The sequence below is a fragment of the Falco cherrug genome, chromosome 1 (genome assembly GCF_023634085.1).
Source record: "Falco cherrug isolate bFalChe1 chromosome 1, bFalChe1.pri, whole genome shotgun sequence".
Classification (NCBI taxonomy): Eukaryota; Metazoa; Chordata; class Aves; order Falconiformes; family Falconidae; genus Falco; species Falco cherrug.
In genome coordinates this window covers 85,308,525-85,335,128 of record NC_073697.1, presented here as the reverse complement: position 1 = coordinate 85,335,128, position 26,604 = coordinate 85,308,525, and the positions used below count along the sequence as shown (strand labels likewise).

Below are 26,604 nucleotides of genomic sequence, written 5' to 3'. Positions count from 1 at the left end.
GTGTCCTCCCTGGTGCCCCCCATCCCACGGACCGCAGCCCCCCTGCCCCTGCAGCCCACAGGCTGTGCCCGTCTGTCGCTCCTCACACTCAACCCCCACCAGGTGCCAGGGGATTTCTGAGGGGAGCTGGGGCAGCCCTCAGCCTCCAGGAGCTCTGTGGCAGACGCTCCCCGGGCCACTGGAGACCATCGCTGGGAGCCAAGCAGGGACACGCTCTACATCCACCAGCTAGCGTAGCTGGTGAGGGCTGAGCTGGCTGCCCGCTCCCCGGTGACATTGTGGCTCGGCTGGTTGTCCCCAGGCAGCGGGACACATGGTGGGTGAGAGCCGAGCAGCATCTCGCTCCAGCAGCTGGGGACATTGCTGGTCCGAGGCTGAGCTGGGAAGGGCTGGTGAGAGGTGACAGAGCTGCAAAGCAGAAAGCAGCCGAGACTGAACGGGGGCACCCGGAGGAGCAGCGACACCAGGTGATACCTGGCGAGGGCCACCTGGCCAGTGGCAGCTGAGCTGCTTTTAACAAGGTGGGTGGGGAAGGCACCGAGTATGAAGGACCAGAACAGCTACAAAGCCCATGTAAGAAATGATGATTGATGGAAGACGAGGAGAGGCTGCTGGGAACACGCACAGAAAAGCTGCTGTGGGTGACAGGGAGACATAAATCTCATTTGCTGGTAGAAGAGTTGTGCTGGGCCGCCAGCACCAGCTTCACAGCCCTCTTTGGCCACAAAATGGCAGATGTGGAGGTAAGCCCCGTCCACGCTCCCAGCCTCATGTGGGGCAGGAAGGGGGTTGGCAAGAACAAGCTTCTCGTTGCTGCTGCGAGGCACTGGCCTCCTACAGCAGGAGGGGGACATGCTCTGTGTTTGTAGGTCACAACCTGGCCACACAGAGCCTTGTGGACAACCCCCCTCAGAAGCTACACAGAAAGAAAGATAACTAATGGCATTCAGCATGCTCAAGGAGAAGGGTTCCCCAGGACCCTCGCAGCCTTTCTGCAACCTCTGGCAGCTGGCACATCCACACCAAGAGCGGCTGCTCAGCACCTCTGTGCTGTGGGCACCACACCAAGCAGGGCAAAGGGGGGTGAAGAAGGTGCCGAGGTGGGAAAAGTAACTGCAGCACAGGGGTATTTTTTCAGGTTGAGATTCTTCTCGGTCCCATTACTGTAGGGCTAAGCTGACTGTTCCTGCCTCAGTGCTGTTACCCCCTCTTTGCAGATGGGGCACTGAGGCACAGAGATGAAGTGACTCCCTCAAAGTCACACCCCAGATGGGGGCAGACCAGGAGGTGATGGTGACCTGCTTTGCCTCTGCTGCTCTCACCTGGGGCACTCCTGGTATCTGGCAAAACTGTGTGTGACCACGAGCTCCTACCTTTTTGCTCACTCTGCTCCCTTCTCTTAACTGTCCTGCTGCCTTGGTAGTAAAACAATTTGGCAACTTAAGCGTTTATTAACAAGCAAGATCCAGAACTTCCCCTAATAAGGGCACACTGGTTGCTTGATGACACTCTGTATAAGCAGTCCTTTGCCGACGCAAACCTGTGTTAGAGTCAGGCTGTCGGTCCACTTATTCCAATATTCACCCCCACAGGCACATTAGGGAGTTGCTCACTGTGGAAAGATTTAGGTATGTTATGCTTGCACCATTCAGGATGCTGCAGAGGAAGTTTGATTAAAATTACAGCAAGGATCAGTCCACCTAAGGATGATGGGGACAAATTCCCATTAACACAAGTAAAATTTTGAGTCTTAGAGAAATGCAAAGCATTCCAAAATAATACATGCCTTAAATTATAAAAATTAGTTAAGGGATAAATAGCACTGTCACTTGTTCTTGCTCTCAGCTACCTCAGTTGTGGGCTGGCTGGCCAGTCTGCAGGCACGCTGCTTGACAGAAGCAAAGTGTATGCAGGAGATAATCGGGGGACATGAGGAAAAGGGGGTACTCTGTGTGTGTGTACACTTTGCAGAAGACAAGAGGTCCAGAGGGAAATACCGAAACCAGACTGAGTAGGCTAGATACTGATGCTTAAGCGGAGCTTTACTACTACATGTCCTTTGCAGGAAAGAAACACATTTGACTTACAGGACAGTGGAGCGGTTCTCTGGCAGCTCTGGCAGGATGGGATGGTCATCAGCTTTGCTTACTTCAGGCTTGGCTGTGGGGGACACAGATTCCCTGACTCCTATGCATAAAGACAAGAAGCAGTAGTGGGCAATACCATTGTCTCCGCCACCTCTGCTCATCCCAGAAAGAGCTATTCCAGTGTGCCCAGTGGCAAAGCCAGGCCATAGCTGGGCAAGGGACACAAATTTACCATAGAGCTGCCAGATTCGGACTTTGTCCTCGTAAGGTAGGTCATACTTCAGAGGATCCCCCACAGGACCTTGGTAGTAGGGTCTCATGATAGACTCTATGGCAGAGACATGGGTCAAGCCAATGGCATGGCCAAACTCATGGACAGCTACAGCAAATAGGTCCATCCCATGAGCATCTGGAAACAAAGACAAAATTGAAATAAAAGTCATTACAGACTGATTGCATTTTGGGGGTTTGGTGGGCTGTAACAGAAAGTACAGGAATATGTTGGATAAACTGGAAAGTAAAGCTTTGGAATAGGTGAAGTTTGAAAAAGACATTTTTCTCCCGTTGGAAAAAGGAGACTGAAGTGTATCATATCACTTTTTAGTAGGGCCTGTAGTGCTAGGACAAGGGGAAATGGTTTTAAACTGAAAGAGGGTAGATTTGGATTAGATATTAGGAAGAATTCTTTTACGATGAGGGTGGCGAGGTGCTGGCACAGGCTGCCCAGAGCAGCTGTGGACGCCTCATCCCTGGCAGTGCCCAAGGCCAGGCTGGACGGGGCTGGGGGCACCCTGGGCTGGTGGGAGGTGTCCCTGAACAGGCAGGGGAGTGGGACTGGGTGACCTTTAAGGTCCCTTCCAACACAAACCATTCTGTGATTCTATGAGACAAAAATGGAAAGCAAACCAGACATCAGCCCACAGTGGGAGTCTTCAGCCCCACATGAGCCCAGGGATTGCCCCTCTTGTTCCCAGATCGCCAGTGGCACCCAAGCTGGGCAGACGGCTGAGCCAGCCACCAGCACAACCGTCCATCATCCCCGTAACGGCTGGCGCAGTCTGCCCCGTATCTTACGCCTGCCCCGCAGCAGCTGCTGACACACTCTTTGTGATGCCCAGAACCCTGGATTTCTGCAGCCACTAGGCAGAAGCTCATCAGAGCCTGTGATAATGAGCAAAGCCATGTGCCAAGGAACCGGTGAGCACCCAGCAGTGCCCGCCTGCCCACGGTGCTCTGCTGGGCTCTCCCTGCCTGCACGACACTGGCCTCGCATGCTGACGCCCGGGCCAAATCCAGCGCAGCTGCCTCCTCCACGCATGCCAACGCAGAGCTGTTGGCTTGCTCAGCGGCCACCAACCCCGCTCATCTGACTGCTGTCCTGAGGGGAAGGGGCCGAAAGGGCACGTGGCCATGGTGGCTTTCAGGGCACTTGCCCATCCTCCCTTCCACACCTTGTGCTGGCAGGGCTGCAGCTCTGCCGTCTGCTCCCTTAGGCAAACGCTTCGGTCCTCACACACCACACTGGGCATCAGGGAGACTTTATTGTACATTGATATCTCTTTTGATGCCTCTCCCCACCCCCCCTTTGAGCTATCTCCATCCATTCTCTTTCCCCAGGTTTCTCAGTTGCCATCCAGCCCTAGTGCCTCACGCCACGCGTGCGCACAGACGCGTCCTACACCCTCCAGAGCCTCAGGCACTCAAGGTCTATCTCAGGGGTAAATGTCCACCTCCAAACCTGCACCACCGCCACCAAAGCAAAGGAAGAACTGCTCGCAGGAGCCACACGGCACCGATCCTGCTCAGTGCACTTGCCACCCAGCCCCAGCCCAGCTGGGCCAAGCACCAGCGCAGCTGCTGCCTCTCACCCCACAGCAGTGCCCTGCAGGGCAGTCCAGGGGGCGGGAAGGATTTTAAGCGTGGCTCTTACAAAGGTCATCACTGCAAGTACTGTAGTAAAAAGGCAGCGAAGTTGGAAGGTCTGCGCAGAGCCCAGGGGAGCCCCACACTCCCTGAGCTGCAGTCGGGGCCAAAGGAGATGCTGTGCTGAAGCAGCCGTCCGTGGCTGATCCTGCACAGTCCTTAGTGCTCCCCACCGGGCTTCAGGTGCTGGGGAGGGGGATATTTTTGCTGAATTCTGCTTTTTTCCTTGATAACTATTATTTACAATGTCTGTAAACAGCCAGGATTTTTATAACCTGTGCTGTTTTCCCCGGCACCAGGAGAGAACAAGACATATGCTTTCTGACATTTTAATGCCAGACTGACAACCTTGGGGATATTTTTATATCACCTACCACGTTGTTATTTCTGAATCACTAGGGAGAACAAAATAAATAAAAGATGAAGCTGGGATAGCTCCAAGACCTTCAAAATAGAGGGCAGCTTTCTTGCCCATCAGGCTCACTTCCTTGTCCCTTGGTGGTGCTTGCAGGGACCCCCCCCCCCGTGGGGCTGCTGGCCTGGAGCTCGCTCCCCAGTGTGAGCACGTTTCCCAGCCAGCATTCCAACAATCCCAACCACAGCTACAAAAGGGCCACTGCCCCTTACTTCATCACACAGCACATCTGCCACCACAAGCTACCAGGACCCCAGCACTTTGCCTCTGCCCTCTGTGCCTGCAGAGCGGAACTGCTGCTGGTTTTTTCCTTCTCCATAAGAAACATCGGTTGGGGTTGCACAGCGCATGAACCAAGGAGCAGGTTGAATCCTGAAGAATCAGCCTGCCCAGACCTTGAGCCTTAACCTCAGACCCCCTGCAGCATGCCCGGTGAGCGCTCCTGCCCACGAATACACATGGGGGGACGGATGGAGGTCAGCCGATGGGCAGGGAGGAGAGGGGTGGGGAGAAAGAAGGTACTAGCTGGTTTCAGAGACGATGATTAGGTCTAAACAAAATCATTAAGCTGAAGCAGCAGGAGCCCACTGGGAGGCTGGCAGAGGAGGTGGTGTGACAAGTAAATTAGCAGCTGGTGACTGCAAAACGTGTCTGACACAAGGGTTGGGGACCTGATCCCTACAGATGGCTCGCGCAGCTGAGGAGCACTTGCTTCTGAAAGTCCCTCTGCTTATTAAAACTCTGCTCATTAAAACTCTCCTCTAGCCAGATAAGATGAAATAAAAGAAGAAAAAATAAATAATAAAACTGTAGCATGAAAAAGCTAGCATTCACAAGGGGCTTTTTCCCTGCAGACCACAGAGCCCTTTCCAGGCAGGTCAGCTTATAAATATGCTTTAAAAATAGGAAACCAGGACATGCGGCTATAAAGCCACCCAAGACACCGAAGTCAGAGAATGCGGTCCCCATCCAAGAGCTCCAATAGCTGCACACCCAACCTGTGACCTTCCCAGTCCCAGAAGAGATGGGGACTGGGGGTGGGCGATGGGGAGCTCTGCAGCTGCTGGTACGATAGGGAGAAACAGGGAGATGTTGTTGGGGCTTCCAGGAACATAGAAGGTCCTCAGTGCTGGCTGTTGTAATTTTGCTCGCAAGGCGGAGAGGAGAACCAGAGGAAGGGGTTGGAATCCCCAAGCCTGGGGTGAAGGCGTAGCAGAGACTACACCACCCTAACCACCAGAGCATGAGGGAAACTAGGAACCCTCGCGTTTGGCTGCAGCTCTCCCACTCCAACATACCTGAAGATCGGAAAGTCCAATACTCGTCATCATCAAAATGAGTGTCTCCTGCCGTGTGATGGTCTCCAGGGAAGAAAGCATGTGCCACTGTCCCACCAGGCCCGTCAAAAGGATAGCCGTCATTGTGATCTGCCTTGGAGAAGTCTATCTGGATGTCAGCATTGTTACCTGCCACTTCATGGAAATTCAGCGGCGTAATGTCGCTCCAGACCTTCAGGGCATAGTACATCAGGGCTCGGACGGTGTCGTGGCCCAGGTGGGACTCTTTTGGGAAGGTGCGAACTCTGAAATGAAGAAAGACAAAAAGAAGGTAAGTCAGCATCATGAAAGATCTTCTCTGAGGACCACCAGGAAGGGCTCTGCAGGTGCCTAGTGCCTTGAAGAGCCCCAGTGAGGCCTCCAGAGCTCTCAGTGCTCCTCCAAAGCACCCTGACACCTTTTATAGGTGTGTCTTTAAGTCTCTGAATCACATCAGTTCCAGAGCTATGAGGATTTCAGAGTCTGGGTCCTCTGGAAATACCAAGCCAGTCTGTTCCACCAGCGTGTGAAACATCCCACCCACGTGAAACACAACCAGGACCTGAATCCTGATCCCTCCCGATCCTGCTGTACCAGGTGTCAGTCAGCCTCAGAGCCACACTTCATGCACAACCCGCTGTTAATGCCCAGGACTGTTGCCCTTGCCCAGCCTTGGCAATGCCAATGCCACAAGTCCCTTTCCAGAGCTTGCCCATTTTTTTTTTCCAAGCTCCCTTTCAGACCTATGGACAATGATTTTCTCACCACTTATTCGTTCCACGTGCAACCCAAATATGCAAAGATTATTGACTCCTGAAGCCTTTGCACCTCACACAGGCCCATCAGTTTTCCTGCAACAAAAACCAGCAGGTCATTGCTCACTCTTATTACACGCACACAGAAATCCAGTACAGATTTGCTGCCTCCATATATTTCCCGGCCTGTCTGCTGGAGGTATAAAATATACTCAGAAACCAGTACACTGCCAGCAATCTTGGAGACTGCAATCCATAACAAGGAGGAAGAGGAAAGGATGCATTTTGTGTAAATTGCATTCAAAGTGCCTCCAGCCTATTGCCTGAGGAGACGGACTATTTGATGGAGCACTGTAGCCGAGAAGCTCTTGTCTTGCTTCTTGGCAGAAAAAGCACTGATGAGCAGGGGCTTACAACACTACTGCACGTACCATAGGGCTATCATAGCTTTTCTGCATATGCACTACATCCCTTCGTCCTCAGGTCTGCCTTGCCCTGGAAGAGGAGTGCGGTGGGATGAGTCATGTGCCGGCACTTGCTCTGCAGCTGCATGCCTAAAGCCTCCCTTGTCATCTTCACTGGAACGAAGAAAAGTCAATGTCTCCTATATAACCAAACCTTGAAAAAGAATTCCTAACGTTGTTGATTTAATAGAGAAGGTGAAAAGACAAAGATGCAACAAGGCACCTTGGCTTCTGAAAGAGCATGTTTAGATAATCTTTCATTGACAATTTTGACAAAAATAAACACACTCCAGGAGAAATGTACTTTTGACTGAGTAATTATTGACAAAAAACAATTCTGCTGGAAAATTTCTGGCCAGCTCTACCCCAGTAATAATGGATACTTTATTTCTTGTGTACCAGCACACCAACCAAAGCATTCATGCAATATTCATGGCTTGACAGATTTTTAAAGGCTGAAGCAACAATTACATTCACCTCACTTGCCCTGCTGCATAATACAGCTGGGAGAGCATCGCTCAGTATTACACTGCTCCCCAGCACCAGTGTGAAGTAATGACCTGACTAAACCTCTAGAGGTAATTACAGGTGTCAGAAACAGATGTCACGTCACTCAAGCTCTTCCTACAAGTAGTGGTTTGGGTACGAAGAGACACCATAGATCAGAGAAGGGACGTAGGAATGACTTGCTGACTGAGGTTGGATGCTCTTGCTTTCACAAGTACTTGCACATATCCCATGCCCTCAAAGACATGCAGCTCAAGATAGGCATCACCACCTGACCTGGGCAAAACTAGTGAGGGTTAAATCCAGGATGGAACAAAAAGGGACTCATGAGAACAAGTGCGGATCTCATTAGCAGTTTCTCCGAAGACCTGGGGAACCCCATCCCAGAGAGGGTGGGAACAAGATGGGTGAATCAGGCAAAACACATCACAGCCAGATGAGCAAAAATCACTCATATCTACGGCTTTGCTATCCCTAAACTATTCTGAGCAAAGAAAGACTTTATCTACTAAACTAAATGAACTAGCATACACGTAGCATCAGACAATCATGGGACTCCAAACAAAATGCATTTGTAAAGAAGACAGCATAGAGGCACAAACAGTATGAGCATGGGACTAGAAAAGGCAATTTTTAATTTATAGAAGAGACTGTGGCTGTTTTAACCTCTACTGAACAAGTCATTATACATGTAAAACACACCGTGTTTAGCCCAGGAATTACAACCTGTCTCCAAGATCACGGCGCCTAGCTTGACCACATAAGCTCCTTTCCTCTCTCTCCTTTCCCTTCCCTCTCCCTCTTTCCAGCTGTAGAGTAAGGATAATAAATATGATCTCCCTTATAAAAGGATGGCCAATGAAAAGCCCCGTCTAAAGAGACAAACGCTATTAATATTCATCTCAACCCCTGACTCCAGAAACATTAGATTAAGGCAGAAACAGTATCAATACTTATTTTGCTTCTTATAAAAGGTCCTGCACCTCTGAGCTGACCCACATTTTATTGACATACTGCAGGTGTAAGTAAAAAATCCCCCATCCTTTATTCATTACCACCGTTATTTTTCAAGAGAATCCCATCAGGGTTTTTCAATTCAGCATCTGATTTGATTGCCGGAGCTCTACTAATTGTTTTCAATGAGATTAGCAGAAGACTATTCTACTGATAGGATGTTTGTCGGCACTGCATTACCCAGTTCCACTGAAAAGGAGGCACATTTCTAACATCATGCAGAACGAGACAGGACTAAATAAGCTTCCTCCTACCTTGATTATTACTATTATTTGTCATAAATGCAGCTGCTTAGGTACTCAGCGGAGAGCCATGCTCCTTCTTCTTGGGTGTTAATCCCTCCTTAGACTGCCCTCCCAGCGTGCCAGTCTTGGGCAAAAGCCTGATGTAACTGGGGAGAAAGCTCCCTCTCCCAGGCTGGCCCTGCCAAGCCACTGGGACGGTGACAAGCACTGGGCTGCTCGTTCCCCTCAAGCCACCCCACCGGCCTGTGGGGTCGGTCACATCCCCCTGCAAAGCCACCGGCTGGGACACCCTGGTGAGCATCCGTCCCTGCTACAGACATGGCTGCGTGGGGCAGCGCCAGCCATGCTGCGGGACAGGGGCTGTTGAGCAGGGCACGGCTGGAAGGGCACAGCCAGGTGCCAAAGAGGGCATTGCTGCTCTGCCTTTGGAGCTCACCCGGGTGGCAGCACCGCCACATGGACAGATGAAAGCTGGCTTCCACCTAGCTGTTGCCAGCCCTTCACCTGTCCCTTCAGTCCCCTCCTTAGCTCGTCCCATCCCAAAGAGATCTGGGGTCCGCACTGGTTAATAAGTAGAAGCCCGAGAGGGCTGGTCTGCCTCAGCTACTGAGGGCACCCACACCAATGGTTATTTGATTTCTGGGTTCCTTTTTGGGTTTTGTCCTCCCAAAGACAAAAGTGAAAGAGTATTAGTGATGTATGGGCAATCAATTGCTGGTTAATGAAAGCACTCCTTCACCTTCTGCAGTCCTGAAACCACACAGAAATAAAATAAATGCTGATAACTCCTGAACACAGCAGGCTAAGGATTGCCTGATGAACCCAACCTAGTTTTGCTGGGGGGTGGGGGGTGGCAAGGGGACAGCTGGAAGGGGGGTGCTTGCTACTGTGGCAGGGGTGCTCTCCCAGCCGCGCAGCACGAGCTGTGGCACAGCAGCCCTGCTCTGGTGCTGCGTCAGCACTGCTGCAACACCCCGATGCCAGGGGAGGACAGCAGTGGGGTGTCTGCACCCCCGGCATCCTGTTCCCAGCACTTCGCAAAAAGTACTAAACATTTTGGGGTGACAATCCTTCTCCTGCCTTTTAAATCGTACCTAGTGCCTTGCGGCTCCCTGCACCCAGCAATGGGCACCAGCATGGGAGTAATGCATTCCAGGGTGAAGAGGTGGGGGAAATCAAATTCCACAGCTGGTTTCTCAGGCTGCAAGAGGAGCAGCTGCTCTGGGGGCTGCTGCACTTTGCTGCCCACCCCAGCCATTGTGCCCCTGCCCTGCCGCCTGCACTGGCAGCTGGTGCCACCGTGGCAGCTGCCCGCACTCTGCTCCGGCCGCTTGGGGCTTTTCCTGCGCGGGGGGCATTATGGCAGCCCTAAAGCAGCCCTGCGCCGGGGGGTGACACTCCTGCCCCCTTGGGTGTCTGTCACCCCCAGGTGACGGGGAACATGGCTGGCTGCAACCAGCTGGGCTTGGGCTGGCAGGTCACCACGGTGGGATGCCACTGATTAGAGGAGGAGAGCAGGAGAATCGGGTCCGTCACAGGGACAGGAGCACGGCACCGGGGCTTGCCCTGCTGCACACTTCTCCCCAGCAGTGCCTGCAGGGCTGCCGCCCCTCGGGCCTGGCAAACCCACCCCTCGGCTCGGTGGCAGCCTCCATGGCGGGTGGGCTCAGGGTGCTCCCAGCCACGGTGGGCAGCGACTGAAGGATGTCACTGCTCCCCTGCCACCTGCCTCTGCTCCAGCCCCATCCCAGGTCCTGAGCATCGCAGTTGCAAAGACCGCAGGTCTGATGAAGTGGCACCAGGGACCCATCCTTAACTAAGATGGATGACAGTCAGCTCAGCTCGGCACCAAGCTGAGATTTCAGCAAGAAAACACCTGGGAAATTCAGAAAGCTGGACTTGGGCGGCTTCTGCCTACCCCAGGGTGTTCAAAGCGCGCAGAGAGGGGGCACAGCCCTGGCGCTGCATTTCCCATGACCGCAAGGAGACAGCGGGTGCCTGGAAGAGATGGAGGTGCCAGCTGTAAACTCCCCTTCTGCGGGGCACAACCAGAAGCAATAAAGCAAAATTAGCAAAAGGAAAACCAGGCTGCAATGGCGAGGAGGAACCCGCTGCGAGCGGCTCCCGGCGCCAGTGCCAGCAGAGGGCATCCACAGCACGCTGCTCCCCACGCCCCTCTCCAGCTGCATCCCAAATCTATCCCACTGCCACCTCATCAGTTTACCCAGCGCCTTGGTACACATGTACAATGCAGGAAAAAAAAAATCCCATGAAAAGAAGATTTATATGCTGTAATAGCCTGGAAACTTCCCATGGAGCTGAGGCACAGAAGACTGTGTGTGTCTGCCACTGCACTGGGATGCTCTGACGCTGCATCACGGGCTGTGCAGGATGCAGCCTGTACTGTCTTGCTCCCTGAGCCCTCCTGTCCCACAGGCTGGCTGTGCTCACGGGTAAAAAGAAGAAACTTCAGTAACCTGCATGCCTATAAAATTTTGTTTGCCAAAAGCTGCCTTCTCCATCAGTGCAGGTGCATATCCCGGGATCATCCTTTTGCACAGCTTTGCCTACATGTATTCCAGCCTTGCAATCATTCAGGTTCTTATTCAGTTTTTAAATGTGTAGCATACTAGAATTTGGTTTCTTTTTCTTTTTTTTAAATCTTCAATCAGTGTGTAAAACGTAAGCGTGTAAAACTTTATGTCTCCATTGGCAGATTTTCACGGCAGTTTTAAAAGAAGCTATTTTAATCTCAAGTGTTGGATGTAAATACTGTGTTAGAGTTTCTATAATGCTGTAGCCTTCTGTTGGATTATACCACCTCCAGTTATAAAATACAGCCCTTTCTTGAACAAAAGCCAAGATCTCGGAAAAGATCAAAGACTAAAAAGAAGAAATGAGTTTGCCAGGAGATGGATTTTTTTAGGTCGTTCATATAAAATCGTCTCAGACCTAAACCCCTTTTTATGGCAAACCTTGCTGCAGCATCACAGTTTCAAGGGCGGGGGGTATCCTGGGGCTGCATCCACCGGAACAGCCTGACCCCATCCCACCTCCACTGCCCTCTGGGATGGTGGACCCTGCACCATGGCTGGGGTCCCGGCGGCACCGGGCACTGGCCCCGCTGTTGAGGCCAGGGCTGCGCACACGCCATGCCCCCTGCACTGGCTCCGGCAGCTCACAGGACATCATGGCAGATTTTATTGTTTCACCCAAAGGGATTTTCTCCTCTCTGGAATGTGAATTTTATTCCTCTTACCCATCAAGACGGGGCTGGCCAACAGGGGGATAGGCTAAGCTTTTGTAACGTGGGCTACTTCACTACAAGAAGCCGTCCATGAGCCAAAGTTGTTCCTTATGAAGCTGAATTATGTTTACCTTCTCTGAGAATAAGGTCGCAGAGGGATGTGCTGGAACATGGACCAAATCCCTGGTAAGACCAGTTTCAACACATGTCAACAGTGACAGCCAAGCTGAGATTTGTTACTGTAGAAGGAGGTCGACTCACTCTAGGGACTACGTCAGGATCAAAGAGAAGCTTATTATTAATAACGGAGATCTCTCCGCAGTGTCCACATGCATTTTCAGGATAGTATGAGCACCTCATGGTGCTCACCTTTCTTGAAGCGACAATCACTTGGTCTTAGAGGAAGGAAAAAAGAGTCCCCAAAAGCACAAGTTTTGGTGGGACAGGGATCAGCTTTTTGTCAGCCCTGACCTGCAGCACGACCACAGGGTCTCCAGGAGTTGGACCTGAACTTCTGCGTGTCGCACGTTTGGGCTGACCCACACACATCGCTTCCTGATGTCAAGGGAAAAATACTCCCCTACGGCAAGGACTAGGAGAAAAATAGTGACTATCACCCAGAAAACACTCCCAACCCTTAGGCTCAGGTGGGCTCTTCAAGAGAAGATGGCCCATCTGCGCTGAGCCAAGCCTGTGGCAGCTGCTTAAGGAAGCGCAAAGTCCCAATGAACTCAAGAGAAACAATGCTCTAACCATTGCAACGCAGCAAACACCCCGGCTAATCCAGCGGTCAGACCTGCACCATTCCCAGCCGGCAGCCTAGCAGGTCCAAGAAGTCAAGGCTGGGATAGGCAGAAGAGTTCAAATAAAGAATCTGGGGGGTCTTGGGAGCTCGGAGGGACGTGTTTTAACACGCCACCCTGAAACTCGTCACAAAGCTGTATTTAGCCCAGATCTGCATGGGATCAGCTGCAAGATTTCAGCAGGGGAACGTGAATTCCTACCTCCATGACAAGTTCCTTTTGCTCCACTTGGTGACAGCCTGTGTGAATCGCTTCCTCCTGGCCTCCACGGCAGCAAGGTCGGGCAGAGAGCAGCGAGGGGTCTTCATCAGCTCTAGTGTGGCTTCGTCTGGGGTCATGGAAAAAACGAGAAATCATGGAAAGGGTGGGTTACAAAATCCCGGAGGGGGACAGGGAGATGGGAAGCAAAGCTAAGGATGCAGCAGCAGAACAGCAGGCAATACCCGAGAGCCTGTTGGGGCACAGCACCGGCCCCAGCACCACTTGGGGTGACACCCATGGGGCACTGAGCCCCTGCCGTGCCACCGCTGCACCCACCCCCAGCAGCAATTCCTGCCGAAAGCCCATCTCCTCAGAGCACCTGCCAGCCGGGGCTGCTGGGGGGTCTGGGGGCTGGCACCGTACGGCTGGGGGCTGGGCGCTGCTCTGCTGTTAGTGCCACCGAGAGGGTTATTGGTGTCAGGAGAAAATGCAGCAGGTTGCCTCTTGCGTGACACCTTACGGATCTCAAGAAGTTGTGTGCAAAACTACCTCTGCAGGCTTTGATCATATTTTAAAACACAATTTTTTAATTATTCTGTTTTGTACTCTCTTGCTGAATTGCCCATTATTCCCCTGGCAAAGCAGGGAGACATTCACATGTAGATAAACTCCATCTCTGTTCAGTTAGGAGCTCATTTGGAAAACGTTCATATTCCTTCTTATTTATTTTTAAAACTGAATGAAAGCTTAAAGCCTCTGTTCTCATCTGCTGAAACACAGACAAGTTGTTCCATTCACCATTTTCTGTACTGGCTTTACCTCTTTACTTAAACACTGTTACCAGATGCAAAGCCACGTCCACGCCCTCCCAGGGCAGCCCCCAAGCCTGTTTCGAACACCCCCTCCAGAAACGAAAATGAAGATGCATTCGAAAGGCCAGCCTTGCTCCTGGGCCTCCTGCAGTTTGCGATAAGGTGGAAGACAAATAATTACATGCACTCAATTAAGAGCAGAGAGGGACAGCCCCACCGAGGGGATGCGGCTGGGGGCTGCTCAGGCAGCAGCTGTGCGGGGGGCCCACGGGGGGCTGCTGGGGCGTGGGGGTGGGCGCAGACCAGCCTGCTAATGAGCAGCTTCTCCTTAGTTCTGTCCCAAGCAGCCGAAGCAAGCTGGCCACACAGCAAGGTCATGGCCGCCTGTCAGGGAGGGGAGGAGAGTGGCCAGGCGTCCTTCCGAGGGCCGGGATAATGCTGCCTTTCTCCTTCCCTCAATGGGGACATTGAGAGGAATGTCCTGGCCATGCTGGGGAACTTGTGTTGCTTCAGCCTGGCCCTGGGCTGCTCCCTCCCAGCCAGATGTGGCTGCCACATCAGGCAGGAGCCACTCACCGCCCTGTCCCTGCTGGCCACTGGAGCTGGTGGTGGGCTCCTGGCTGGCCAGGGGGGTGCCCAAAGCCACGGCAGCTCAGCGAGAGCCCAGGAGACCCTCAGCAGCCCCAAGGGCACCTCGCGGCTCTACCTGCAGCAGGCAGGAGCAAGCAGCACCTGGGTGATGCAACCCATCTTCCTCCCCCGTGCTGTGCCCTGGTGGTGAAGAAACCAAAGCAGCTGCATATACAAACTGGGAGGCTTAATCAGGATTTTTGTTCAACTCAATTTGATGCTGCAATTAAGGCTTTGAACAGGACAACCTATCAGCCTTAGTTTTTCCGTCTTTTTTTCTTCTCTTTTTTTGAACACACCAAGAGCTATTTAAAGCATAACAGGAACCCCAAGGGCACGCGGGTCTGGTGAAATAATTGCTTGCCTCAGGTTCTTGAAAGCACAAGGCAACAAAGCACCTGAGCCATATAATTACTCTTATAGATGCAAACTGGGCCGTATGTTACACCTGCGTGAGATGTTCCTAGAGATGATGCTACACCACAACTCAGTGCCAAGTTCCCTCTCCACCCCAAACCCATAAGGAGCCATCCCCACATCCCTCTGCACCAGAGAGAGAGGAGGGATCATGAGCCACTGACCTAGGACCCCTGTCGCCTCGAGACCCCCGAACTTTTGCATGGCAGTGATGGCCTTGGTGAGCTCCTCCTGCGTCTGCAGTTGTCCTGTGATGGGATCCGGAGGTGGCAGATACCCAAATTTTGTCAGCCAGTCCTGTGAAACAAGAACAGGGGATGAGAAAAGGAAAGGAAGGAAATATAGACACAGGGAAAGATGCTCGGAAGGTCCCCTCCGTTTCACTTGGAAATACTTTTCCCATTTACACATTTATACCCAGCTTCCCCATCGGACTGTGTGGTCTCTGCTAACAAATGGACATGTCAGGACAGATCTGTACACATCGCTTCAGTAATGGGATCTGGTGACCTTCACGCATTCCAAGGGTGACATCTAATTTTCCCACCTGGCTGCAGACCATCTTGGGCAGTGGTGGCAGCAGGCCCCGGCGAGGGTCACGCAGGTGCCTGTGGTCTCCGCTCGGATGCTGGCAGCTCCTACTGGAAACTTGCTGCAGGGCTGAGCACAGCGAGGGGAGGAAAACTGCCCATCGCAGGGGCTCGGCAATGCCGCCTCCCGCGGGACCTCACTCCAGTGGGAGCCCACAGGGGTCTTGGGTCCCCGGGAGGAACCTCTCTGTCTGAGGCTGCAGAGCAGCTGGGTTTTGCCCAACTTTGTCTCGGTCAGACCTCTGTTGGGTTAATAGTTGGACTCGATGATCTTGAGGGTGTTTTCTGACCTACATGATTCCGTGAGGGTGGCTTGCTTTACCCTGACCTTCCCCATGCCAGGATTTTGACTGGCAACAAACCCAGCCATGAAGACTCTGAGCCCGCCCTGAGCTACGCAGTTATCTGAGACCTGAGGTGGATGACCTCAGCACTGACACAAAACTGAGCCCTCCGGAGAAAAAAACAACACATGGAGAGACAAGGTGCCAAGCCACTTCCTTGGAGGCCACCACATGCAGTGGGACCTCGGACTGGTCCCTTCCCAGCAGTTCCCAGGGAACACGAGCACTGCAGCTGCAGTCCCAGCTCCCAGGAACCAAAACGCTGCCCCAGGGAGACCCAGCGGGTTCCCAGCGGTGCTGTCACCCTTCCACTGTGACAGGGAGGGGTATGGGGAAAGGGAGCAGAACAAAACCCTGCAACAGCCTTACCCTAAAATTTGGCCAATGCCAAAAAGTCATTCCTGGTGACTGGTGGCCCTCTTTTTTAAAAAAATAAATACATAAATGGATTTTTAAAAAAACACTAAGAAAATCTCACTGATGATGGCAACTGGTTTCTCAGCTTTAGATCATTTGTTGAAGGGGATAAATGGGCAGAGCTGCGCTCGCCCCAGCAGCACCAGAAGTGCCAGGACTGGCTAACTGGTGAAGCTGAAACCTCAGCCACCCGTGGCCCCCGAGAGGGCTGACTGATTTATTTAAGAGAAGCAGATGGCTTTTCTCTCTGTGCCCTCCTCTCCAGCACTTCCACGTGCCTGGTTTAACCACCTCCCCACCAGTTGCCGTAAAGCGCCCAGAGCCAGGTGCGGGCACCTCCGCCACCAGAAAAGAGCAGGGACCCGCAAAATGCCCGCACATCCCTCTTTGCCGAATCTTGAGCAAGCACAGCCACGTGCCAGCGATCCCCCCCTCACGGATGCATCGTTCAACCAGAGGCCACTATTTGGTACGGATTTGTCTCTCAAAGGACAATAATTTTTTATTGAGTTCTTTCTCTTCCTCTTTTCAGCCTAAAGCTGATGAAGAAAATGCCATCACTCCCCTTCTTACAACTGCTTTTTCAATGTCTGGTGAACTAGCGCTCTAAATCCTTCCCTACCCGCCTCCTGGCTCCCCTCCCCCAGCAGCAGGATCAGCAAAGAGCAGTACCACCGCACGCAGGGAATTCCATAACCACCTGCCCCCTGTTTGCTTTATCTGTATCAAAGAAGCATCGAACTATTGAGCATCTTGAAGACTGACATTGATCTAGACCTCCAGTGCGGTCAATACACCACAGGTTTATCGCAGTCAGATTAGTTCCAGAAGTCAGCACCTGCCTGGGGCACCATGCCCTAATGTCTCCTGGCCTGGTGTCACCCACCGCGGCCACCCCGAACGCCACAGCCTCCCAGACCCTCTTGCAAAGCCCAGCTGGACAGTTTCATGCTTGCGGAGCTTGACGGCGATCTCCCCACGTGTGGCGTGGCTCTTCACCGGGGAGCATCGGCTCCTGTGCCAGGTTACTCACCGGCAGTTCACTTCCCTGCTCGCCCTTCTGCACGGATGCCTTATTTTAGCGGGATGATGTGCTATCACAGCTAGAGAAAGCAGCTTATCTGGCCATTTCATGTTGCTTAATGCAACTCCATTAGCCACCACCTTTCTAGGAGTACATTAGCATCTCTGCAGCCTTCCCTCACCATCAGGCTGAAGGCCAGGCCAAGTGCTCTCCCTCTCCTCCCTGCTCCTATCTGTCCCTTTGCATAGCAAAAACATTTGTGACAGAAATTAGAGATACAATTCACCCCTGATAGCTCATGAGAAATCGGCTGTGACACGGAGCTTGGCAGCCGGCCCATCAATTGCCAGGGATGGTGGAGTTTAATCTGGTTTCTTCCCTGGCCATGGAGACACCGTCATTTATCCTCTAACGACAGCGGAGATGCTGCTGCACTGGCGATGTGTGCATCCCAGCTCAGGCCCACCTGGCGGAGGTGGCTGCAGGAGGCTGGGGGGCACAGGGCGGGGGGCTCAGCAGAGGTCCTGCCGACTTCCCTGCTCCTTGACCCGAAGGGAGGAGGAGGCACCAACACGAGCGGACAGCCTACGGCAAACGGGGGGCGGGTGTGTGTGTGTGTGTGCTCCCTGACAGACAGGTGGCAGGAAGGGGCAGGTACCACAAGTCCTGCAGCTGATCTACCTTGCAAGCACTGATTTTCCTGCATAGGATTTTTCATCTAGACCACTGTGTTTATCATGCCCTACTCAGGTTCTCCATAATTTGGCAGACCTCTGTGATAATCGCTCTCATTCATCTCGTTTCCAGTGTACAGGTTCTGGCCGGTTTCCTCTCCCCTTGTAAGCAAAGCTGATCCATAATATTGAACTTCCCCATTCCACCTTTGCTGTAGCAAAAAATCTCATTTAGGGAGAATGCAGCTGGACTTGCAGATGAGAAGGGGCAGCTGGAATTGTCTGGCTAATTACCTGGGTGCCCTGTGAAAGCTTTTCAGGTATTTTCTTGTCCTTAATTAGGACAAAAGCTAAATGTATGAACTTCCATAACTGAAAAAAATGAAAACATTTTCCACTGAGATAACTTGAACATGTTCCTGTCTTATTTCCACTTGCCTTTTTCATTAAAAAAAGGTATTTTTGCCAACTCTCATTAGCTTAAAATGTTTAAATAAAACAGTGATTTGAGCTGAATGCTAGAATTCTTTGGACATATTTCTTGCCTGAGTTGGTGCAATAAAAATTTTTCCTTAAAATTGTGCTGCACTAAATCAATTGACCTAATCCCACGAGAAGATTCAGCTTCAGCAACTCCCCATTTCAAATGGAAAAAATTGCTTCACCAAAAAAATTCAGATTGAGCCAACGTCTGATCATCTTCCAGCTGGGAGGTGAGCTGAGAATGAGCGCGGCTGCAGGACGCGACTCCTGCCACAGCTCACAGGACCCTGGCCCAGTTTTTGTGGCATTCACCTCATTGTGTCTCTGGCCCCCAGTTCTTCATCTATGAAATACCTGCAGCGGTATCTCCTGGTGTCCCATCTAACTGGTCCTGTCTGCTGGCACTGGGAGCTCTTTGGGGCAGCCTCTCCCTGGCTCTGCTGCACCCCATGCACAGGGGCTGCCGGCTGGACCAGCCTCGCCAGAAGTGGCCCCACACAGGGGCTTCGCCACCGGTGCTGGGAGTTAGCAAAAGTGGGGCTGGGGAAAGCTGGAGGGACCCAGCCAGGTCCCCAGTGAATTTTCTGAGCCAGGTCCACCACCAAGCAGTACAGAATGAGAGGCTTCCCATTGTGCTCAGGGCCAGGAAAAAAAAAAGGAAGAACCGCACACCTGGCAAAAGCAGCCAAGGACACCCATCCATCTGCACCTCCCCCCCACCACATCCATCTGCACCTCCCCGCCACTGCGCCGGGCCAACAGCTGCCAGCAAGAGCCCTCACGCTGCTCTGCGCTGAACACAGCCACATACCTACTCCTTGAAAACCACAGCTGGGATGGCTACCAACAAACCACTGCTTGTGGGGGGCTGGAGGTGCCATCTACCCCACTGCGGATGGTTGGACTTGCCCCACATCCTAGGCAGCGGGAAAAAGCCATTGCAAGGCGTTCAGCCCTCAGGGCTGAAAGAGCAGGAACAGGGTCTCCCTGGGTGCCGCCCGTGCCCCATCCCCTGCAGACTCGTGGGACCAGCCACCCACAGACAACACAACTCAAGAAATAAAGAACAATTGAAAAAAACAACTAAACCAGAAAAAACCCACTTTTTCCCTCCCATGTAGCTCTACAACGTTTAAATGGCTTGATTTGACCCCTCCTGTCCCACCGCTGTGGTACCCAACAAAAGATGTCTTAAAGCAACTGCTCCGAAGCAGCCCTCCTCCAAAAAGGGACTGTGCTAACGATGAGGCAGCAGCGTCGTTCCTCCATGGAGCTGCTCCGTGCATGTGTTTGGAGGATTGCTCACTTGTTTGGCTAAAAATAAGCTGTATTATTTTTCTCTCGTGTGAGTTGCCACACTGCTGTGGCATAGTGTAATGAGAAAAAGCCTGTTTCTTGCCTTAAAAAATGATTAACGGAATCCAGAACTGCAGAAATTTTTTTTGCACATTTTCTTTTGAAGGCCGCACAAAGTTAGGAAAAACGGAAACTAAGTCCTTGCCTCTGCAAGCAAGCCCTGCTTCAATTTTGGACGTTTTTTTTACTCCTTAACCCACCTGAGCAGAATACCAGGAAACAGCCTGGGTCTGGGGCTTTCCAGGGCCAGGTGATGACCCGGAGCAAAACGTTAGCTGCAGCAGCAGAGAAGCCTGTGGTATCACTTATGCAGAGCCAATTTTCAGATTAAAATGGCAATTTAATTTCTTTCATCTATCCACTTCCTTTGTACCAATACACTTTTGTCCTAGAACCTACTTACCTGCTTAATTTTAAATCAGATGTAGATATTGTCCCTCTTTTACGGAAGATTTATGAGCTCTGAAGGTTTGCTTTTACAAATATTAATATTATATAAGCTGATGGGCTTATTCAACTGCCACAAGCAAAAAAAGACTCAGTCAGCAAGTTTTCTTCCTGATGATTTCTTTTTAAGGGTCGTAGGTTGGTGTTTACAAGAAGACAAACTAGTTCAGGATAACAAGGAGAGGATAAACAGGACAAACAGCAAAGCAGAAATCAGGGTAAGCAGAAAAGCTCTACCCAAGCCAGGTCCGTGCTCCTGCCTGCTCTTACATTGTAATGACCACATTTCTAAAGCTTAGCCCCCCAAAAATCAGGGTGGTTTCTTTTTTTTTTTTGCTTGATGTTGCATAAACACACAGGAGGTGAAAAAAGCCTTAATCCTGCAGTTTGTAACACTCCCGTTGCTCTGGGATGTAGATTGTTACTCTCCGCTTACCCGGCAGGTTGCCAAGGGGGGAGGAGAGCAGAGCCTTACCCCCCAGTCCCTGGCGCCTCTGTCCTGGACTGGAGCCTGAGCTTCGCACCAGCACCCAGACTCCCAGAACAGCTCTATCCCCATCCCAGCAAGACTGGGGGAAGAAACAGGGTGTCAATTCCTGCCCCTGTCGAGCGGGGCACAAGCAGCACCCACAGCGCTCTGCCTAAGGGCTGTCGGTGGTGACACCCATGGGCACCTCTCCCTGGCCTGTGCCGCAGCCACCAGCATCGCTCCACATGCCGCTGTGGCGAGGGGCTGCGCTCGCGGTTCTGTGTGACACCTCCGGAGACCCTTTGGATGTGCAACATGCATGGAGAGGATGCTGGCATATCCCAATCCCCAGATTTTCAGGGCAGTCCAAGGCTTGAGCAGAAGCCTGTTTCCACTCAGAAGATCCCTTTCATTAATAATCCTTGGAAAGCTTTACCGAACCGCACCTTTTCTTATTCATCAAGCTATGAGTTGCTTTTCTTCATTTAAAAAGGCTCCGGTCACAGCTGGGTGGCTAAACCCTCACCCCGGCCTAAGCCTGGCCTCGGCTTGCTGGCGGGGCAGCATTCCTGCCCACGGTGCCCAGCGCCCCAGGCTGAGCCGGAGCACGGACCCCCCCCCAGCCCTCATCTCTGTCATCCACGCCAGGAATCCGCAGGGGAACGGGCTCTGGGTTTGCAGAGCCACCCAGGCGGAGGGGGCTCGGAAAGCTCCCTTTCCTGCTGGAAGCCTCCTCATGCCCTGGGTGCAGTCATGCTTCACACATACAGGGGAAGAAAATCCAAACATACTACTCAACAAAATTAACGACCCAGATTACTAAAATAAAGCTACAATTCAAACATCCGGAACTAATTTCCAAATTACACTTCATTTTATCTCTGCAGCTACTATTAAATAGGGTGGAAGCTTTTAAAATAATAATAATAAAAAAAGTCACCGCCACCACAAGCTAGATTAAAAGGAAATTGCTTTCGGCTGTTTGAGTTTTTCTTCCAAGTTTTCGAAGGTTTACAGCATTAAAATTTTTACAGTCATTTTCCCGAGATCAAACAACCCCAGAAACAACGCCCATTAATTAGAGCAACACATATGGTGCCGCAATACTCCGAGGAGCACGCTCCTGCAGTGTAACGGCCTCCGGGCCACGCAAAGCCAACAATTCCCTTCCAAGGGTTGCCATGCACCTCTCTAATGAGCTATCGCATACACATAATCAACTGATTAATTCATTAGGAGAAAAAAAAATGCAGTTTGGATTACAACCAGGACTTTGGTTGATGCCACCGCTGAACTGCGGGACTAGTTTCATTAGCTCACGCCGGAGGAGTTGCTGGAATCCAAACAGCTATTTAATTCGAGCGAATGTTGTGCACAGAATCCAGGGTGGAAGTTAATGCAGCTGCTAATGATTTCCTCTCCCTCCCCCTTGCTTTAAGTGTTCGATTAGGTTAACAACAGTGGTGTTGCAAAAGGCCACAACCCAGAAGTCCTGAAGATGACAGGTCCCTTGGCAAGAGACACATCAAACCACTCGACACTGGTCCTGGGACACCCTGGTCACCAGGGATCCAGTGGAGAGAGCACCTCTGCTCCGGCGCAGCTCTCTTCCTAGCCAGCCACTGGCACCAGCCTGGTGGCCTGCAGGTCTGGGGGGATGTGGCCAGGTCCTGCCTGCGGCTGCAAGGGCCCACTTGTAGGGCTCTGCCGGCGTGACCGCCTTGCTGGGCATCCTCCACCAGACACAGTGGCCACGGGAGTCAGCCGTCCTGATTTGGAAGCAAACTTCATTGACTCTGCGGTAGATGTTACACAAGGTGTAAGCATCTCTTTGGTTGGAAGGATACTGACAGCCTTCCCAGAAACACAGAGTTAATCAAGAGTTGGAGCAGCAGCAGAAGGGAATTCTCTGCAGACCACAGAAACAGCATTTTCAACCTCTTTGAACTGAAGATCAAAGAACCAATTCCTGCCCATAGAAGGCAGGCAGAATAGCGCAGCGCAGAGCAATGTTTACTACAGCTGGTTCAGGTTTCTTTTCAGCGTAAGAAAAAATGACAAAACATATAAACAAGGTACAGTTTATTCTGTATTTTCAACATAAATGTGTATTTTTCTTGGTGGTGATTTAATACTCTGGGGCTTTAAGGAGGCCTTCAGTCACTGGAGGTTTTTCCAGCACATTCTGAAAATTTCCACTCGAAGGCAATGAACAATGCAAAAACATTGTGTGTAACTGAAACTCCACGTGACCATCAAAAAGGACTTTCAACGGCAATAGTTTTTTGTTTTAAATCAGCCCTAGTTTTGCATAATGCTGCTTGTCATGGTGAAGAATCCTTTGTCATCAATGAGTTATTTAGGAAGGAAAAGAAGAAAGTCCTGGTGTACAGCAGTCTGTTGAACTGTGGTGGGAAGTTAGGTAAACGACCAAATTAGCATTCTTTTATCTCGCCACAAAACCAGCTCTACACAGCATAACCCATCGCACAGCGTGGTTTATGGACACAGCCCTGCTCCCTCCATGCAGGTGTAGTCAGAGCCTGTTTGTGGTGGGTGCAGGAGGCTCCCAGCCGGCAGCGCCGTGTCCTGGTGAGGGATGCCGCCGGCCAGATCCTGCGTGGAATGGCAAACGCGGGACTTCAGCTCTCCCTGAACACCCCAGCCCTGCTCACTACAAAGGAAAGTGCCAGCATTTGCGTTAAAAATGAGATGAGTTCTAGTCCTCTGGTGGGCCCAGAAGCCAGTAACATCACCAGGGGGATCTAAACCACCCCAATATTCCACTGAGAAGCACAATAAGTAATTACCATTGCAACATATGGCATATAAATACCAGCAGCAGAGTTTAAACGTGCTTTAAAATCCACTTCAGAGCATCTGCGCTGTTGGTACCCAGGCTGTGCCCAGCTTCATCTGCACCATGGAGTGTGGTGGCTGCTGCGTTAATTCATGGAGCTGCAGCTCCGCTTATGTGGGACGAGCCAGCGCAGCCTGGGCTGATGTGTCAGGGCAGGGCGGTCGGTGGCTAAGCAGGGTAGAGAGAAAAGCCCAGCTCCAGTGTGAGAGACAGAGCAACTGGAATCCCTGAGACCCGCCACCCACTGCTCCTGAAATGGCTGCAGATGATGACGTGAAGTGTACAGTGCTCACACAAAGCCCCAGGACAGGCATTTCTCCTGGGTGCCAGCTCCCCTCCGTGCTGGAGCCCAGCAGCCAGTGGGCGCCCAGAGCCAGGGAGCACGTGCCCCTGACACCCCCTTTCCCACCAACAGCACCCGCTGCTGTGCTCTGAGCATGCCCGCAGGGACAGCCAGATCAAACCCAACCTCAGATCTGGTGTGACAGGGTTAAATTAGATGTCACCACATACGGTTCCTACAACATTTGTAAGCCCAGAGATCTCCTCCCCATGTACCCAGCCGCAGTCCACATGTAGCCAGGGAAGAGGTTTCCCTGCTCAACACAGTGCAATAAATCATGGTGAGAGGTTGCCTCATCCCTGAAATCACATCCTCTCTGTACGAAGGGAAAATCAAAGCCAAAGTTTTGCAAACCCAGGGTTTTCTGGGCACAGGACACGGGAATGTCCGTGGTTTCCTAGATGATTTTGCACAAGGCTCAGCAGAGTCCAAAGCTGCTGGGAGGCTGCTGCGAGCAGAGCCAGCTGGACAGTGCTCCCCAGGAAACATCTGCTGGAGAGGGACAGAGGGAACAGAGTGTGCCTTGACCCTCCTCTCCCCATGCTCCTCCACCTTATCCCACCCACACAGCAGGAGGGTGGGCAGGGAGGGCGGCTCCTGCGCCCCTCGCCCAAGGGGAATCCCATGTCAGGAGGCTGCCTGGGCCCTCTCCACTACCAGAGCTGGGACCCCCGCCCCACACAGATGGGGGGACCCTGCAAGACAGGCTGTCTGGGGGTTTGTCCACCTCGTCGCACACAGATGTGCAGACATTTAATTAAAGTCTCCAAGCCTCCCAAGCATCCACCATGGGGCTGTTGACATCACCCAAACAGACTGTGCAGAAAACTTCCAAATGCTCCCATCTTCCAGCTGGATTGGGACCAAGATGAGCAAGAAAATGATGAATTCTTTTAAAAGAAGTACAAATTGCTCTTTACCAGAGTGAGACTACACAGCAAGGCTCTCCTGGGGGGTGACTTTAGAGGTCCTGGTTTTGCTTAATGAGCCTGTCCACTCATCAGACCCAAGCAGCACGTTCGCTCACGGTGCGTAGGGAAAGCCAACGACGCGCCGGGAACACAATGCCGTTCATCTGTATTCTTCCGTGGCCCCGCCGAAACGAGCTCCTACTCTTCTGCTTTCAGTCATTAAACAAACCACGTCTGGTAGCTAACTGAACAGACTGCTATACATCAAAACAAATCTCTTGCTAACTCCATCTATTGGATCTTGGACTAGGACAGTGTCTTCTGCAGGACAGATTCCAGACCCTGCGTTGTCTCTGCAGCGTGGCTGGTAACACCAGAGCTCACCTTGGCCTGCCTATGTCCTCACTCGCAGCTTTCAGCCTCCGTCCCAGGCTTCAGAGCTGAACCTCCAGCACAGCTTAACTGTTTCTGCATTTACAGCAGCCAACAGTATTTTACATCCAGAAATCAGCTTGGCTGCACATCTCCCCTCCGCTCATTAGCTCGGAGATCAGTGGCTTCCTTCCTCCCCCTTGTAGCGTCACATTTCCCTCCAGCTAGCCAGGCTTGGTTTTCAAGATAACCCCAGGACACAGACTGCCTGTTTAAATATGCTCACAGCGTGGCTCCACACTCCTTTCAAGAGATTGCAGAAATGCTCTAGTCCTCCGCAAACTGGGAATTCAGACACTGTTATCACCATGCTCTGTGCTAGGGCTGGTCCAAGGGCTGCTAACAACAGCTACAGCCCCTGAATTTACCTCAGCAGCTTCTAGATCAGGTCTTAACTGTATCTTCCCATTTAGTTTTTAGCAATGAAAATATTGTGACATTAAAAAATATCCATAAATCAGAAGCCGTGCTGGGGTGTGAAATAGTGCATCCATCTGGGAGAGAATTAAGCCTCACATACATCTCTTGTCCCTGGATCTATGTGACTACAGGAACAACACATTTGCTACCTGGTTGGCTTTGCTGCTTCCCCCAACGTCTTTACAACAGCGGTATTACAATGAGCTTTTCTTGTTGACAGGCTCTTTCTATTCTCTGTACAAGCATCTTGAACAATTATTGATGCTGTGGGCAACTGGCAAACAGAAAAAGCAGCCTTCTGTTCACAAGCAAGGCTATTAAGTCAGAGGAAGCAATAACATCACAATTCTCAGGGGTCTGGCCCTCAGGTGCAAACACGGGGAACTCTGCAGAAGTACTTCAGGAGCACCCACAGGCTGCATGAGCTGGAGAAATTACCCGCTGAACAGCAGCAGATTTAGAAAAGCCAAAAAAACCCCAAAAAGAGCCCTGCATCACCACAAAGTGTTGGACAACTCACAAAACATGACAAAAATTCTTTAATTATTAAAATAAACTAACCGAAATGAATAATTTAACCCACTCTGACTAGTCCGGGGCATTTTCCCATGGCTGCCAGGATGACTCTGCTTTCAGTGAGCGCTAGCGTTAATCATGACCTGGGACAAAAGCGGTTTTGCAGGAAACAACCAGAACAAAGCAGAACCCAAACAAAACCACAGATTATACTCCTCCCCAGAGGGATTCAAATTATACAGTACCTGACTTCGGCAAACGAGCTGAACCATGCAGCAGAGAACCTGCTTTTACCAGCACTCCCCCCATCCCAAATCCTAATTTAAATAATAATAAATCTGTGCGTCTACACACACTGTTATCTATTTAGGTGTTACAAACCAGACCAAATTATGCAGCACCACCTGTGTGTACTAGACCACTGCAGCTGGGAAACAGCAGTAACTCGCCCCTGCCCAAGAGTGAGAGCCAAGGATGCAGGT

General features: G+C 51.6%; 1 protein-coding gene across 1 annotated transcript in view; it reads right to left on the bottom strand.

Annotated features, from left to right (window-relative positions):
* The window catches only part of MMP17 (matrix metallopeptidase 17), a 65,763-nt gene that overhangs the window by 9,071 nt on the left and 30,088 nt on the right, over positions 1 to 26,604 (bottom strand). The window contains exons 2-6 of the mRNA XM_055700636.1: positions 15,001 to 15,133; positions 12,978 to 13,104; positions 5,724 to 6,007; positions 2,320 to 2,496; positions 2,088 to 2,187 (exon numbers count right to left, since the gene is read on the bottom strand). Of these exons, the coding sequence (XP_055556611.1) occupies positions 2,088 to 2,187; positions 2,320 to 2,496; positions 5,724 to 6,007; positions 12,978 to 13,104; positions 15,001 to 15,133 (821 nt within the window). The remainder of the gene's footprint in view (positions 1 to 2,087; positions 2,188 to 2,319; positions 2,497 to 5,723; positions 6,008 to 12,977; positions 13,105 to 15,000; positions 15,134 to 26,604) is intronic.